The following is a 17,563-nucleotide window of genomic DNA, read 5'->3' as shown; positions in this document are numbered from 1 at the left end:
GGGCAGATTCATCCTACACGTGGCAGGACTGCGTGTGGTTTCACATTCCACTGCTAAGCCCCGATGTCCCTGAGCAGTTTGGCTGGCTCTGTCTTTGCAGCTGTGTTCTGGCCTGTGGCAGGCTGTGGTACAGCAGGAGGAGGAATGCTGGGAGGAAGGGGTGGTTCACCAGCTCCTGTGGAAGCAGTGAACATGTCCTGGCACACCCAGAAGCAGCCCCTCTGGCCTGCCTTCCCTGGGCAGCTGTAGGGGAGCAGCTGCTGCAAGGGAGCTGGCATTAGGGCCCGGGGACAGTCTTTGCAGAGCCCGTCAGCTCTGCAAAGCCACCCTTCTTTTGTTGACAATATGGAGAGAAGGGGATATTAGTCTTCTATTGCTGCTAGAACAAATGACCACAGACGTAGTCAACTTAATAACGTAAAATAACACAAATTGACTGTCTTACAGTTGTGGGTGGCACTGGGCTAAAGCCAAGGTGTCAGCAGGGCAGTGCTCCTTTTTGCAGGCTCTAAGCCATTGCTCGGCTTTTCTAGCTTCTAGAGGCTGCCTGCACATTTGGCTTGTAGCACCTTTCCACCTTCAAAGCCAGCAATGACCAGTCTTGTCTTTCTCATACTGGGTCAAACCTTGACCTTTCTGCCTCTCTGTTTGACTTAGATTGTCTGGGTCTGCCCAGGGTCCCTATAACAGTCTCCCCCATCCTAAGGACAGATGATTAGCAACCTTCATTGCCCCTTGCTATGTCACATAACATGCTCCCAGGTTCTTGGGCATCTTGGGGACAGACCACAGGAACTGTATTTATCTTACTCTTATAGCACCAGCACCTCTCCAAGTGTCTCACACCCACCAGGTGCTCCGTAACTGTTGAGCAAATGGTATATGACACTCAGACTTGTTGACTGCTGACCACATGCCATGCACTATGCTAGGTGTCTTGTTTGCTTTCTCTCCTTTGACTCTTATATCCATGCAAAGTAGATATTGATATCTGCATTTTAAAGATAACGAAGCTGAATCTTAAGGGAAATTGGCAGAGATAATCCCCCTTGCAATGATGGAGCGCAGGTTCTAGCCCCAGTAGGTGACTCCAAAGCCCGTTGACTTCTCCTACACCAGCCTGAGAGACATAGCTTAGGAAAGCAATTTATAGTTTACCAAGCAATGATCTCATCTTCCAGCCCTTCTCCATGCTCTCTCTGTGCTGCCAGTCCCAGGGTCCTACCAACCCCTAAAAACACATATATCGCCCCAGGCATTTCCTCCTGCCAACAACACTCCTGAGTAGCATGGGAGGCCCTCGCCTACCCCCAGAACCTCATCAGTGACCAGCAAACTGCAGCCTACAGCCAGCTTGGGCCCATCACTTGTTTTTGTACGACTCTAGAAAGAATCATATTTTTACTTTTTTTTTTAAATGGTTGAAGAAATCAAAAGAAGAGGAAACTATTTCATGACACACAAATTATATGCAATTGAAATTTCAGTGTCCATACACAGAGCCTTAGTGCTATATATGCTCATCTGTTTGCAAACTGTGCTACAAAGGCAGGGTTGAATGAAGATATTCACTAACCTCTCATCTATCCAGTGCCTCTTGATCATGTCTCAACTTCTTAAGCCTTTCCTGATCGCACCCGTCCATTAGCTAATCACTTCTGTCCCTGTGAATTTTTCATCCTTTTTCTGCCTTAAAAAAAAAAAAAAAAGGCTTTGACTCATTATTTCTTAACTTTAAATGATTCTTCATTAGAAGACCTGATACTCGTGAAGAATTTTGATATGGAAACATTTTGAAAACAGTGACATAAAAGTTAGGGACCAAAAAAATTTCTTCTAGATTAACTTCTCAAAATTCTGCATCATGGTGTGCATCGTGTGACTACAGCGTTCACTGCCGGACGAAGAACTGCATGGAAAACAAGTGACGAAGGTTAAGCCACTGAGCTTCATTGTCTCCCCAATTCGGCATCCACCATCTGATTCTTAATACGATCTAAATTCCCAGTCTCCAGTCCGCCACGGGATACTGTGTCATTAGGCCCGTGGTAGCACAGTAGCCACTAATTAAATCTTAAACCGCTTCTCTCCCTGTCCTCGGCTGGCTGGAGGCCAGCATTGTCAGTCCGAGGGAGTTCTTACCCTCCGTGGGAAAATTGTTGGCCGTTTCTCTCATTGGGCAAAATTATTGGATGTGTCCTCTGTATAGTAAAAATTACTGGCTGCATCTCAATCGGAGAGCCTTCTCTCTCCAGGGGCAAAACTGTTGCCTGCCTATCTCCAAAGGAAAATTGCCATCTGCCTCACTCTGTAGGAAGATTGCCAGTTGTGTCCCCATTATGGGGAAATTGTCAACCATGTCTCCAAACGGAAAAGCATGCCAGCTGTGCTTCTCCGTAGAAGAAATGTCAGCAGAAGTGAGCAATTGAAAACCCTGTGCACGACTCCGAGTCTGTTCCTTTTTCATCGTGATCAGACCTTCACACCCTCTTGGCTCGTTTCCCTTACTCTCCCCTCTCCTCTGTCCGAAGTTGTCACAACCAGGGTGCGGGTGACACTGAGATGAGAGACACTTGTATCAAGGACGGTGTATTTCAAGGGACGGTCCAGAGACAAGCTATTGTGCATCTGTGTTATGGCCCAATCGGGCCAGACCCAATATCACAACTGGTACCTCTTAGCATCCGGCCCAAATGGAAACACACTTTGGGCTTTGGGACTCATTTCACACCAAGCTTGCCTTAAGCAGCACCTACCTCTCTGCATGACTGCTGCCTTCCCTCCTGTTTTGGGTACAGGCACTTTGCTGAGTGCTTGGCATGGAAGAGTTCATTCGTCCTTACAACCGCCCCAGAAGGTAGGCACTGCTGTGAACTCCATTTTACAGATTAAGAAAATGAAGCTTGGAAGGAGTCAAGCTGCTCATTCGAGGCTTCATAACTCATAAGCAACAGAGCTGGGCACCATCTGCATTCTCAGCCACCACACCATATATGGGACAGAGTGAGGAGGCCACTAGGATCAGCTATGGTGGCCTCCATGTCCCCTGCTGACCCCTCAATATGGGCATGAGGTCCTCTGCAGTCAGTGTCCAGTATGAAGTCAAGAGCAAGAAGCCACACCCAGGAATGGCCTTCCCACTGCTCTACCTAATCAAGCTCTCCTGTCCCCAGAATCCAAGACCCACCTCATGGTTGCTTCCTTTCTGCTTTTGCCCCAGCTGTAATGAATGTAGCTTTAGGTGTCTCTAAAGTCTGCAATTTACTTCTTAACTCTTCTTTCTTATTGGTAAATTCAAGGCTTTCCCCAATTTGGGGTCCTTATTCATTTATCCAGTCATCTCAGCCCTGTCGTGGGGCTCACACAAGTTCCCTACAGCTCAGAGAGACACCTGTACCTGCTGTAACACTAAACACTGTCTGCACAAAGCCTATGGGATCTAAAAGGAAGTGTTCAGTTGCTTTGACTGTGGCACTGTAACCCAAAGTATATTCTGAGGAACCCTGTACAGGAGCAACACTGAGCTGCAAGTGAATTGCAAATAAAAACTGGAATAAGGAGAGAGGTGTGATCAAATAAGGTTTTGAAGTAAGATTAAAGCAGTGGTTCTCAATCAGGGGCAATCACGCCACCCAGGGGCCATTTGGTAACATTCAGAGACATTTTTGGTTGCCACAACGGGGCAGATGAGGGGAGGTTAGTGGGTAGAGGCCAGGGAAGGTGGTAAACATCCTATAATGCCCCAACAGTGGGCTAATTGCATCGTCAACCCCCAAAATTTGGCAGGCGCTTTCCCAAGCTCATTTGACCTCAGAATCTGGAATGCCTGACATCTCACAAGTTGAGCCTTCTGCTCAAGTCATTTTGAAAAGTGCGGTAATAGGGATTAGGAGAGACAAATTGAAAGACCAGGGGAATGTCATAGATCTTATAATCTAAGAGCTGGAAAGGACCAGGTAGGCAACCCTAACTCCTTCAATTACCAGGCCCAGAGAGCCGACACTTGCCCAAAATCATTCAAATGAGATAATGTAGGACAGAGGTTGAGAACATCATCTGTAAGCAGACTAAGTTCAAATCCTGGCCCTGCTAGCTGTGAGTTGCAGCTGCATTGTCTGACTAGACTCATTTGTGGAAACAATAAAGTGATAATACCTATGAATATTGAATGAGTTAATACGTGTAAAGCACACAGCATAAGAGCGTAGTAGATGATAGGTATTAAGAGCCAGCCAGAGATGGTGCCCAACCTGGATTCCAGCCCACTGTCCCTAACTCCCAGCCTGATGCTCTTTTCAGCATCCCATGCTGGGTATGGGAAGAGGTGAGGAGGAGCAGAGGCACAGAAGTGGGAATACAGAGGTGTATCTAGAACATGAGGGACCCCTCTGACTTGAGCGTTTGCACAGAGAAATGATAGTGACAAAGCAAGGCCAGGCCCAGCTGTGGAGTCAGGGTCACAGGCAGACAGACGGTCAGAGTCGAAAGCCCATCTCAACCACTTGCTAGCTGTGTGAGCCTAGGCAGCTTACTAAAGCCCTCCTGATCTGTCAACAGTGCCTTCTTCATAAGTTTGAGCATTAAATGAGATAATGCATGCAAAGTTTGAGGACCAAGAGATGGTAGCGAAAGTTATCATTCCTGTTACTGTCATTGCCATCTCCAAAACCAACCGTCCTGTTGGCAAACTCGATGTGTCCCCACTGGCTAGGACTGGGCCACCAGGAGTCTCACCAAGTCTACTTCCTCACCAAGGGAGCGCAGCTCTGCCTGCCTCCCCTACAGTTCTCTTCCTTTATTCTCTTGCTGTCTTTATTTTTTGGTAGCTAGTTAGAAACCTTGCAGGTCACCAGGATCTCTAAGGCCAAGCCAGGGGTGTCCAGGAGAAATGCCAGTTCCGATCTGTCTCAAGTTCTACCACTCAGGCACCGGATACTGTTGTACCACACGTTCAACAGATCTTCAGCATCTCAGACACATTGGAAGGGGCATGAGAAATACAGTTCAAGGAGCACACACTGATGTTCCATCTACATGCCACCAGCCAGTTCCCTGGCCCCTTTACTCCCCTATGATAACTGCACACTCTCACTCACAAGTAGAACTACATTTGTGATTGTTCAATATTTGTCTTTTCCCCTATCCTGTGAGCTTCCTAAGAGTAAGACTGGATCTGCCTTGTTCATTATTTGTCTTGGCATTTGGTACAGGGCCTGGGCCGTGTCCATCCCACAAATACTTTGTACACTCTAGGTAATGCACTGTGTTGTACATGTGTGTGCACATAAGACATTTAACTGATAAATGCATGTTCAGCAAGGCCTTGTACAAGGTAGAAATGCATCATGATTAAGAACAAAGCACAGACCTGAGGTCAAAATGCAGCTCTACCTCAGTCTAGCTGTGTGTCCCTGGACAGGTTACAAAACCTCCCTGTGCCCTAGTTTTCCACACCACAGTACATGAACCAGTTCATAGAAAATATAGCACTTTGTTTTCTATGAACCACTTCATAAGCTGTTTTAAGGATTAAATGAGATCAAACTCATAAAGCACAGGGCCTAGAATAGTATAAGCTTGCCATCCACAGTATTTATTAATACTATTAAAGGTTGTTGCTGAATGAAAATAATTGCTGGAGTTGATGCTAAGACTTGAACACGCATAGACATGTCATGAACTGCAAAACGCTATGCTGGCATGTTATCTGCGTCCTGCCTAAAACAGACACTCCACAAATAATTAGTGGTGGGTTAAGAATTGCCCTCTCTCATCTCACATCCATCTCACGAGGGTGTCATTTTGAGGCTGTCTACACTGGCCTCCTCATATGCCAGGTATTTAGAGAACAGATTCCTAGGAAAGGCACCATAAATATATACAATTTCTATTTGTCAATTTAAAGACTTAAAAATAAGTAAGTTGGAGCTAAAAGAGAAAAACACCGAAAGGATCTCTTTGTAAACATTCTCTGTCTTTTAAATAGCTCACAGGCACTGTACTCTTCAGTCCCCAGTTCTTGAGTCTTGATGAATAAAAGATGATTGGCCAACACAGAAGCAGCGCGTGCTGGTGATGAAAGTAGGGACTTGCAATTTATTGAAATCCTGCTGTGTGCCGAGCAATGTGAATCCCCATTTTACAGCTGGGAAAACCAAAGCTAGAGTAGAAAATAAGATGACCATCGCTAGTAAACTGACAGAGGCAGAAATGCACTGACTTGGGAGCATGATATGCTGAGCTCTGTCCCCCCTTGCTGCCTCGGGCTGTCTCTGCAGGTGACCACGACTTGGGGGCTCCAACTCCCCTCTCTGAGGTTAGGAGTTTCCAAGTCCCCAGTGCTGATGAGATTGCTGTGAGCTGAAACTAATGTGAAATTGTTTTTTTCACTTCTAGTTCTCAGCTATGAGGGTACCAATCAGAATCCCAGGGTCTTCACGAATGCTTGATTGAAGCCCAAGAGATTAGGGTGCAGACTGAGACAATGGGTCAGAGGCTGTAATGAGCCACGTTTTTCTGTTTCAGTGGCTTTTTCAATTCTCAAGTTCAAGTCTGATTGATCATGGTTTTGTTGCTTTTCTCTTAAATGGTTCTGTGAAAATTAACATTTTGGTTTGGCTCATGGTTACCTTCTCTTTCAAACCTTGCTGAATTAACCATGTACTTAGGCTCTCTACATGGAATTTATTACTGACCATACAAGTGTATTCGGCAGGCAGGAAAAAAGAAGCCTTAGAGCATGAATTAACCTGCAGGCTAGTGTTTGCTTCAGCCTCAAATTGTGATATAAACCCTTATTAGGTTGACTCATATGCAATTGCCATTTTTGTGGGTCAGAAATAATTAAATATCTACAAATGCATATAGTTCAACCTCATACTGTACAAACTAAGCACCCAGAAGGCAAATAATTCATTAATGTATCTGGCTTTGGTTCCAATCAAGCAAAACATATTTACTGAGCATTTGTGTTTAAGACTCTGAGTACAAAGATAACTAAAAGCAAAATCCTGCCCCCAAGAAGCTCATGTCCTAGTTGAAGAGATATTTAACAATTCATGAATTTGTCCTGATAGTTTCATTGTAAGACAGTACCTGAGCAAATACTAAATAAATGGCCAGACCAAGTACAATAGGGCTTCAGAGAACACAAAAGATCAATTGGGCTGAAATAATGTGTAGTAGATAAGGTGTACAAATCAAAAGAACAATGAAGAAGGAATCGGGCAATGCCTAGGAATAAGATACATCAAGATATATTCTATATACTAAATTTAAAATCAAGGTAGAAAGAAGAGGCAGTTGATGATGGGCTTTGATAGAGTGAGGAAGCAGGCCTTTTCTCCTGTAAGTGGAAATCAGCTGAAGCTATTGAGAAACATAAGAGTCTGGATATCAGAGCAAATACACATTGTAGCCATTACATATAAGAGAACCTGAGGCACGAGAAGCACCTTGCCCAAGATCACACAAGTGACAGTCTGACAGCAAAGCCATCACTATCAAACACCAGGATCCAAGAGAAATGAAAACATACTTGTACACGCAGGCAGCAACTCACGCCTATAATCCTAGCACTCTGGGAGGCTGAGGCAAGAGGATTGCTTGAGGCTTGAGATCAGGAATGCAAGACTAGACCAGCCTGAGCAAGAGCAAGACCCTGTCTCTACTACAGTCCCAGTTACTCGGGAGGCTAAGGCAGGAAGGTCGCTTGAGCCCAGGAGTCTGAGGTTGCTGTGAGCTAGACTGACACCACAGCTCTTTAGCCCGGGCAACAGAGGGGGAGACTGTCTCAAAAAAAAAAAAAAAAAAGTATACATGCATAATCATAGCAACAGTTTTCATAGCAGCTAAAAAGTAGAAACAACCCACATGTTCATCAACTGATGAATGACTAAGGAAAATGTGTTGTATTCACACAATAGAATATTATCTGGCCATAAAAAGAATTTAGCGTTAGTACATGCCACGCTACGTATGAACCTTGAAAATATTCTAAGTGAAAGAAGCCAGTCACAAATGAATGACCACATGTTATTTGATTTCATCTGTGTGAAATTTCAAGAATAAGAATCAGAAAGCATATTAGTATTTACTAAGCAAGGAAGGAGAATTGAGGAGCAACTGCTAATGGGTATGGGGTTTTTTGGGGGGAGATAGGGTGATGAAAATGTTCTAAATTTAGATTGTGATTGCATGATTATGTGATTATACTAAAAACCACTGAACTGTATACTTTAAATGAATATTCTGGCATGTGAATTATATCTCAATAAAGATTTAAAAAAATTTTTTTAAGTACCAGGTTTTGGTACATGCAGTGACACTCAAAGACCAGGGGAAATGTGAAACAGATCCATAGATCAGTGCCAGATGTATAGATGAGACAGGTTCCGTGTCAGTCTTTCTGTGAGACAAACTACAGACACCAGTGACAGCTTTTTCTGCCACCAGGGAGCTGCCAGTTGTCTGTTAGCAGCTTGCTTATTATGGTCTGAAGATACCAGTCCTACTTAGTTGATAAGGATGTGCTAAATTCATCTTGTTTTGCTTTTGTTCTACAGTTTTTGAAGAGCCGGAAGATCCAAGCAACAGATCTTTTTTTTCTGAAATTATCTCTTCGATTTCGGATGTGAAGTTCAGCCACAGCGGGAGGTATATCATGACCAGGGACTATCTGACCGTTAAAGTGTGGGACCTCAACATGGAAAACCGCCCCATTGAAACTTACCAGGTACAGAACCCCACCCAGCCCTTACGTATATTGAGCACTGCCTGCGAGCTGCTAAGTCAGCCTCTGCTTGCAAAAGGTGACAGGGCAGAAGAGTAAAAAGCAGTACGTAATGATCTGTTCGATAAAATGGCACAGGCCGGAAATGCCATAGGATTTAAGATAAGGGTGCACATAGACCAGAATTCAATTTAACCCATATGGACCAAGCACTTCGCGTGGAAATGGATGCTATATAGGTGAACAAGCCAAACATGGTCCATCTCTCGTGGAGCTTGCCCTCTGGTGGAGAAGCCAGGTGATGAGCAGGGAGCTCAGTGTACACTTACAGGAGGGGTGGTACTCAGTGTCATGGAAACACATCGCAGGACCGGTTGAAAGATTTTCTTGAAGAAGTGACCCTCAAGTTGAGTCTTGACTGCCATGAACTAGTCAGGAAAAGGGTGTTCTTAAAAAAAAAAAAAAATAGTAGATTCAAAGGCCTGAAGTCAAGAGAAATGTGTGTGTTCAGAAAGCTTACACCTTGAATATGAAACAAGGCAGAAAGATGAGAATGGATGTGTAGCCAAGGCTGATCATTAGCCATGGTGAAGGAGAGCAGGGACTACTGTACTTTAGCTAATACTCGGTGAGGGTATTAGCAACAGAGGTGGCCAGCCTCTCAATACATTTCCAAGATGAAAACAGTAGAATTTGAGGACAAATGTGATGTAGGATCTAAGAGGACAAGAAAGAAGCACCAAGGATCACCCCAAAGTTTTTCTCCAGAACAATTAGAAAAGTGGGGTTGCCCGTTTATTTAGATGAAGAAATGGAAAGTTTGATTTTGGACACAAAATCAAACTTGTGTGAAGCCAAACACAATATCCAGACAGAGACAGCACAGTGTGAGTCTACAGGGTATTTAAAGCCATTGGATTGGATGAGATCTTCTGGGCAATGAGTATAATTAGAAAAAAAAAAGTCTCTGTTGGGTACTGTGCCATGAGACCCCAGCGTTTAACGATTAAGAATAAAAAGAATTTGGCAAAAGAGGTTGGGGGAAAGTGGCCAGTGATACGAGGAAAACTGGGAGGTATGTCCAGGATGCCAAGTGAAGAAACTGTCTCAAAGAGGAGGAAGTCACCGGCTGCTGAATCTAGTAGGAAAGACTAAGGATTGACCACTGCATTTAGTCATGTGGAGATTGTCAGTGATCCTGATGAAAGAGGAGTAGCGGAGTTGTGTGCACGAATGTCTGCTTGCAGAGAGTTCGAGAGACTGAAGAGAAGATGTGAACATAATAAGGACAGGCAACTGTTGCGACCAATTTTGCTCTGGATGGTAGCTGGAATGGGATACACATGAAAGGAAGTTACCACAGCATGTTTTCTGCTGATAGGAATGAGCCAGGAGAGAGACAATTTAAAGAGCAAAGCCCTCAAGGGAAGTGAGGGGATAAGGGTCCCTTGCAGAATTGTCCTTAGATGGGAAAATGGATCATCCATCTGTCAAAGGAAGGAGAGCAGTGTGCATATAGCTACAGATGCAGTAGGTTGTAACTTTTATCATGGGACATGGGGATGTTTTCTTATTGCTTCTATTTTCTCAGTAAAATAAGGAGGTCATCAGCTGAATGAGAAGGAAGAAAAATAATAAAATACTCATTTGAGAGAGGGAAATGTTGCAGGGTTGCTCAGGGATCCACGTGAGGTTAACATATTTTTGATTGACAGTGAGACTAATCTGTATGATTATGTGTTTCTCCCCAGCCACCTTCACCTGCTTGGTACAGGTAAGGAAAGGGCCGAAAGTTAGATTTTTATCAGTGATGGGGTTTTGCCAAGTGAGTGCAATGGAAAGAAAGAGAAAGGCAAGTTTGTTGAGCACACATGCTAAGGGGCTGATTGTAACGATGGACTGCTGAATCCAAGGTAGGTACACTAAGGGAAATCATGAACAGAAGAAAAGAGTCAGGTCAATGGATTTGAGGAATCGATAGAATCAAGAAACTAGAAAGAGTGAATTAAAAAAGCAGGAAGTAGCAGCAGCCGCAGAGGGAGAATTGTTCAACAGGTACAGTTGTAGCAATGACAAGGTCCATAATATGACCAAAAAAGCAAAGGACAAAATGCATCGAATATTATGAAACGGTTCACTGCTTTATCTCAAACACTTAACAGGCATTCAGTAAACATTTGTTGGATAAAAGACTGGATGTTGTCCTCTGATGCCTATGAGCAAACCAACTTAGAAAACGGGAATCTGCCACTTACTGAGCCTTACTGTGTATGCCACTGTCTATACAAGCAAGTTTGTTTAATCTGCCCCAGCCACAGGGCAGTTCACCCCCCCATCCTCATGCCCCACAGCCAGAAAGGGCCAAACCTGGACTTGGATTCAACACATGCATACACAAAAGAATTAAAGCTTACAGCACAAGAGGAGGTGTTTGCAAAACAAAATTACTGTTTAAAGTAACATCTGACCTTCTTGATGTGCTTCCCCCGCAGGTTCATGACTACCTCCGCAGCAAGTTGTGCTCCCTCTATGAAAATGACTGCATTTTTGATAAATTCGAGTGTGTGTGGAATGGGTCAGACAGGTAAGAAAGGCTCTGCACGTGGCTGAGGAACCTCCCAAAGGAGGACACTTGCCTTGAGGCGGCTCTGGGCAATTTATCCTAAATGGGGTACAGCCAAAGGGAGGTCAAAATTGGGGCCCGGCCAGGATGCATTGTGTGGGTCACGAATGACCCCTGAGGTCAGGCATGGGAATAAGGAAAGGATGTGGTGAGACCCTTGCATCCCATTTCAGGACTGGCACAGGTGACAATTGGATGTCAATAAGAAAGTCTTACCTTTTACACACACAACACATCCCAGCTCTAGGTCAACATGCCTAAGGGAAGATCAGTAATAATCTACCAGCAAATTCCAGCCAGAACAGTTCATATTACTGCAAAGTGGGCTTTTCCAGGTCACAAGTTTTCCCTTGAAGCTGCTAGTGTAGACCTGGCCAAAGGCCTGGGCAGTTCATTAGCTGGTTTCTAGTCGCCCTCATTTATCACGTTCCCTCAAAGTGATTTATTACTATTTTAAGGCCTTTGATTTCAACAGTACTTCATCGTACCTCCCACTAGTGCATTTTTACAAATTTTGCAGTTTGACAAATACAGATGAATGATTCTCTGACTTCCATGAGAATGGAAATGCAGGCTACCAGGAGCCCCTGGTCTTGTTCCTTGATCAAGGTGGCACCAATAATGGTGTTTGGAAGCGTGGACACTATGTTACGGCAGGAGAATCAGAGAATCAAGCTTTCAGTGAGCACACCCTCCCTCCTTCTCTGTGCCTGTTTTTTGGCTTTCTTTGCCACTGACCCAAAATGAACCCTCACAGGCCTGGAAGGAGTTACCACGTGGCAGAGGACCCAAGTCACATGGTCCAGTTGGTATAGGACAGACAGCAAATCAACCGTGACATAGGAACAAAATTCCCCAAGGGGAGAAGTAGTCAGCCCTATCGTTTTGTTATTTATAGACATATGTAAATGATAATATCTACTACTCATAAATAATAAATTATGACTCCAGTTTCCCCTTCATCTTAGCCTGGATTCAAAAGCTCTACTTCTTAGGCCCCTACTATGTACCAGGCACCTTCACATACATCATTTTATTTAATCCCAACCACCGTCCAACAAGGTTGCTTTCATCATCCTCATTTTACAGCTGACGAAACTGAGGCTTAATGAGGTAAAGTAACCTACCCAACCTCATAAAATAATAAGTCTCATAAAGTAGTAGAGACAGAAGTTTTGAGTTTGATTCCTAAAATTAACATTCTTTACATAAGATTGCAGTGCAGGCCGGGCGCGGTGGCTCACGCCTGTAATCCTAGCTCTCTGGGAGGCCGAGGCGGGCGGATTGCTCGAGGTCGGGAGTTCAAAACCAGCCTGAGCAAGAGCGAGACCCCGTCTCTACTATAAATAGAAAGAAACTAATTGGCCAACTAATATATATAGAAAAAATTAGCCGGGCATGGTGGCGCATGCCTGTAGTCCCAGCTACTTGGGAGGCTGAGACAGAAGGATCGCTTGAGCCCAGGAGTCTGAGGTTGCTGTGAGCTAGGCTGACGCCACGGCACTCACTCTAGCCTAGGCAACAAAGTGAGACTCTGTCTCAAAAAAAAAAAAAAAAAAAAAAAAAAAAGATTGCAGTGCAAAAATTATTATTTTTGGTGTAGATGAGGTTGAAATTTTTTTTCCCAAAAAAAAAAAAAAGATTTATTTAAAGACCAGTAGGGTCAGGATGGAGGAAGTAAACATCAATGCCTAGAGGCAGTGAGGCCAAGGGGCTAAATGCTTGGGCCAAGGAGTCAGGCACAAGTGGTCCAAGGCCAGGCTTTGCCACTTACTGTGCAAATTACTTCTCTTCTGTAACTCCCCTTTATGGGATAATAGAAAGTGAAATGAGATTGTGGAGGTAAAGCCCTCAGCCCTTGCAGATCCCCTTACTCAAAGGCTGTCTCTCTCCTCCTCAGCCCGTCACCGTGTCTGAAAGGTCCGCATTAAATATTCAGTACCTTTCTTCCAGAAGATATTAGGCATTCACTATCAGTTGAAGAGACCCCTGAGAATGGATAACTCCTATAAAAATGTAGATCTCATCTATTTACTACTACCAAATCTTTTTATTTCACCATCCCAAAGCCTTATTAAAATTTGAATTTGCTTACTCTCTTCCTGAGTAAGACCATGATGACATCCATTTCGTAGACAAGTTTTCTGAAAAGGCTGAACTCGGAGCTGGTCCTCAGAAGGGGAGAGGACGGGCGCCCCAGGTCAGCGCACTGCACTACCCGCCATTCCTCCTGCCGCCATGATGCCATGAAAGCTTCGAGGTCCCCAGGCAGCCATACTTTACTTATGGCTGACTGTTTCCAAACACATTCCTACTCTCACCACCTCATTCTAGTCACAATCCTGATGGGAGGGAGAAAAGGGCAGAAGGCTAGGATCATGAATACAACTGGACTCCTTTAATAAGCCAAGGCACCAAAAAGAATCTATCGAACAAAAGTAAGTACCAAGGAGAGTTACCGTCAGCCCTCACTTCCAAGCCAAAGAGCTTGTCCCCCTCTTAGTCATTCAAGAGGAAGTCAACAATCACAGTGAAGAACCTGTTTTGGTTTTTTGCTTATTGTGTTTAATAAAACTTACGGCACCATAAGCCAGCCCCAGCGTGGTTGTCATTTGCTCCACATGGGGGTGTGTGACTGCCTTTCTCCAAAACACACTCTCTCTCTTTCCTGTCTCCCTCGCAGCGTCATCATGACCGGCTCCTACAATAACTTCTTCAGGATGTTTGACCGAAACACCAAGCGCGACGTCACGCTGGAGGCCTCGAGGGAAAACAGCAAACCCCGGGCCATCCTCAAACCCCGAAAAGTGTGCGTGGGGGGCAAGCGGAGAAAAGACGAGATCAGTGTCGACAGCCTGGACTTTAGCAAAAAGATCTTGCATACAGCTTGGCATCCTTCAGAAAATATTATAGCAGTGGCGGCTACAAATAACCTATATATATTCCAGGACAAGGTTAACTAGGTGGACAAGTTATTACTTAATAATCTCACATACTGAATACTAGTCAAACCAGTTTTTAAATGTTTCTTTGGGTCTTCATTTGATGCATCGACTTTAATTTCCCTATGCAGAAAAACAATTGGAATAGAATTAAAAGGAGTCCAACTTTCCCAGCTCCCCCGTTCTAAGAAACTTTTGTCAAATCCAATAGGTTTGGGGACACTTCTGTTTAGAATTGAGAGCTGCCAGCTAACAGTAATTCTTCCATAGGTGACTTGAATTTCTGATGCTTTTATTGCCCAGTTTTCTCTGGTGGGTCCAGTGTTTTGTTCCTAGGTGTCTGCTGCGATAAAATGAGGTTGTCTGTAGTATTTAAGGAGAAAAGAAGTTTTGTTTTTTTTTTAAATTAAGCGATTCCATTTGATTGAAAAAAAAACAACAATAAACACCGTTCACTCTTAGAGATATTCTTCTTCTTTTGTGAAAAAGCAGAACTCATTAGTATCCTCTTGCTCCTCCACCATTTTTATTTTCCATTTTCTTTTTGCCAATTTCATTTAAACCAGAGATTTATTTCATGAAGCCGAGAAGAGGAGGCAGAATGACAAGGGAAGGAGACACATCAACCCTGCTAGACTCTCTTTTTGTCAGCTCCATAGAAACAGCCCGAGAATTTGGCTAGGAAGTGCCATGAATGCTTCAGGGGACATAAAGAGAATACTTTCTACACAGCGCTGCTCAGAGGTAGCTTGGCAAGGCCATGCGGGGCCAGATGCCATCTGCTGCCCTGTTACTCTTGCTTCTTGGCCTTTTAAATGGCTCCATAGATTCCTCTACTCACATGGTCATTGGCTTTTTCTCTTCAACCTTTTCCAGCTTATTTATTCTATTGACTTCTAAAGGCCAAGCAATTATCCGGTGTTCTACACGAAGCACTGAGTTGGAAGCAGTGGCACCACCCCTGGCTCCCTGAGAAAGGCTGGTCTGTTCTTTCTGGGGGTGTCTCCTGAGTAACTCCCTCCCCCCCCCCCCTGCTTTCAGTAACCACGATTAACAATTCACCAGTCGCCGTTATACCTACAACAAAAATGGCCAATTGGTAAAGTTTAGTCTAATCAAGCACTTCTAACCCACCCCATCTGGAAAAACAGACCAGAGGGCTCTTTTCCAACAAAAATGAACTATGGGAGAATCAAGAAGCTGGCATCAGAGGGAAACTGTGCAGGCTGGTTCGTCCTTTTCCCCAGTTGAGGATTCAGACTTATAACGGGTGGAGAGCCACCTCCAGAAGGTTCCCAAGGCACACAAATGCAAAGGATTTATACATTTAGAGAGGAGGTTTAGAGAGAAGGTAGGCGGTACCCAAAAAGCCGGGTCTGGGTTAATGTCTCTGTATCTGTCTGGCTGACTCTTTCCCCCTCACTTAAATGGAAGTTAGGAGAAAACAGCCTGAGATGAGAGTTTTTCATTGCAAGAGCAATGTTCTTTCAGTTTGTGGATTAGAAGTCCCAACTTGCAAGTGTAATTTGCTTCAAAAGAGAAAAAGAGTGAAATAATCATCTCAAATCTGAGCTACTATCCATTTGGTAACTAACAGCTTTTTGCCAAGGAAATAACTATCACCTTAAGTAAAAACAATTTTGTAAGATGCAGCCCAATTTCAGGAACATTAACATTTGAAAAAGTACCTCTCCAACTCGAGGGACCATAGGGATGAAGGCAGGACTTTCTCGCAGTTTCTCATTTTCCCTGCGAGCAAAACCTGTCATCAGGCACCTCAAGTCAAGTGGCCCGGGAGGGGGGGAGTACTCTCTGGGCAGGATTTCTGGCCTAACTGGGACCATGTTCTTGGAGGAGAACAGAGAGTCAGAAACTTCTCCAGCTCATGCAGAATTGTGATCTGGCAGAACGACACCAGGTTACAGCCCCGCATTCACCATCAACTTCCTCTACTTAAGCATCAACCCACCCTGCACTATTATTCATTTAACATTTGTCGCCTTTTCTTTAACAACAACAAAAAAAAGACAGCCTCTTCCAAAGAAATAATAGTCATAAAATTTCACTTCTGATTGTGCCAGTTGTTTTTTTCTAACATACATCACATAGCTATTAGTATAACAAACGTGCACCCACGCACCACCTAAAATCATCCTGTGAATCACCAGGAGCATGTTTATCAAACTGTAGGACCCCGAGTAACTAGTAAAGGAACATTTATGCCTTTGGAGGCATCAGAGAGGCTTGATAGCTCACGCTGAAGTCAGTGGTGCTGCCCAGAACACACACGTGAACAATTGAGATCATGGCTGTAAGGGGTTCACAGGCCCCCTGCAGTCTACCTGTGGACTCCAAACGAAAATCCCTACACTCGTCCAACGATAGAGGCACAACCTGAGATATGAGGGATGGGGAGGGGGTCTCACCAGACAGGTAAGAGCAGGGGGCAGCCATCCTCTCCTCCCTTCCATACGAAGGATGCATCAGAGCAAAAGTCCAATACTCCTGGACAGGAGCAGGAAGGGAAGGCCCCCAAGATTAGCACTGGGGAGCAATACCACCCCCACACCTCAGCAATCGCCTGCTCTTTACCACATGCTGAACTAGACTTTTCATTTCTGGGATCTCCTTCAGCCCCGGTACTGATGATATTTCTTAGTGGCACACAGAAATCAGTCTCTCTTCCAGGTGACCCCAAAAACTACTTGAAAGCTGATTGTCACCTTGCAACTGTGTTCGATTCTTAGGACCCTGTGCTACTTTATATGGTAAGCCCTGCTGCGTGTTAAGAGCCGTCAGCTTGCAACTAACTAGAGGGTGTCAGTTAAACGAAGGAAAATAGGAGTCACGCCTTCCTGGGCTTTTATATTAAAGTCATTCTCATGCAACATTCAGTTCCTGACATTTAAAAACAAGCAATTCAAAAAAGCTGAGTTTTGGCAAATATTCATGCTTTTTTTGTCAGGAGGAGGAAGATGAGTTAGAAGAAATGAAGAAGGAAGACAGGAGCCAGTATTAGAACATACATGGGTAGATAGAGAATTTCAGAAGCAACTTGATTCCTACTGCCTAAGTTTGGCTCCTTCCTCCACTCTTCTATTGGGGGAAAAAAATGCATCTTTAAAATCCCCTATTGGTCTTGCAATTAATTCAGCCATACCAACGTGTACTGGGCAACCAGCGTGTATGAGGCAGAATGACTGCAGGTAGAACAAGATGAAGCTAAACTTCTTTTAGCTCAGTGGCCTGATGAAATGATTCTGCTCT

At 44.3% G+C, this 17,563-nt stretch overlaps 1 protein-coding gene across 14 annotated transcripts in view; it reads left to right on the top strand.

Moving 5' to 3' along the window:
- Positions 1 to 14,757, top strand: part of PPP2R2B (protein phosphatase 2 regulatory subunit Bbeta) — a 400,010-nt gene extending 385,253 nt beyond the window's left edge. For all 14 annotated transcript variants that reach the window (XM_075996178.1, XM_075996177.1, XM_075996180.1 and 11 more), the window contains 3 exons: positions 8,565 to 8,734; positions 11,224 to 11,315; positions 14,038 to 14,757. In XM_075996178.1, the coding sequence (XP_075852293.1) occupies positions 8,565 to 8,734; positions 11,224 to 11,315; positions 14,038 to 14,317 (542 nt within the window). In that variant the 3' untranslated portion in view covers positions 14,318 to 14,757. The remainder of the gene's footprint in view (positions 1 to 8,564; positions 8,735 to 11,223; positions 11,316 to 14,037) is intronic.
- The last annotated feature ends 2,806 nt before the right edge of the window (positions 14,758 to 17,563 follow it).

This window comes from Microcebus murinus, chromosome 21 (genome assembly GCF_040939455.1).
Source record: "Microcebus murinus isolate Inina chromosome 21, M.murinus_Inina_mat1.0, whole genome shotgun sequence".
Lineage (NCBI taxonomy): Eukaryota > Metazoa > Chordata > Mammalia > Primates > Cheirogaleidae > Microcebus > Microcebus murinus.
Note: the sequence above shows the minus strand (reverse complement) of the source record. Positions and strands in the feature narration are given on the sequence as shown.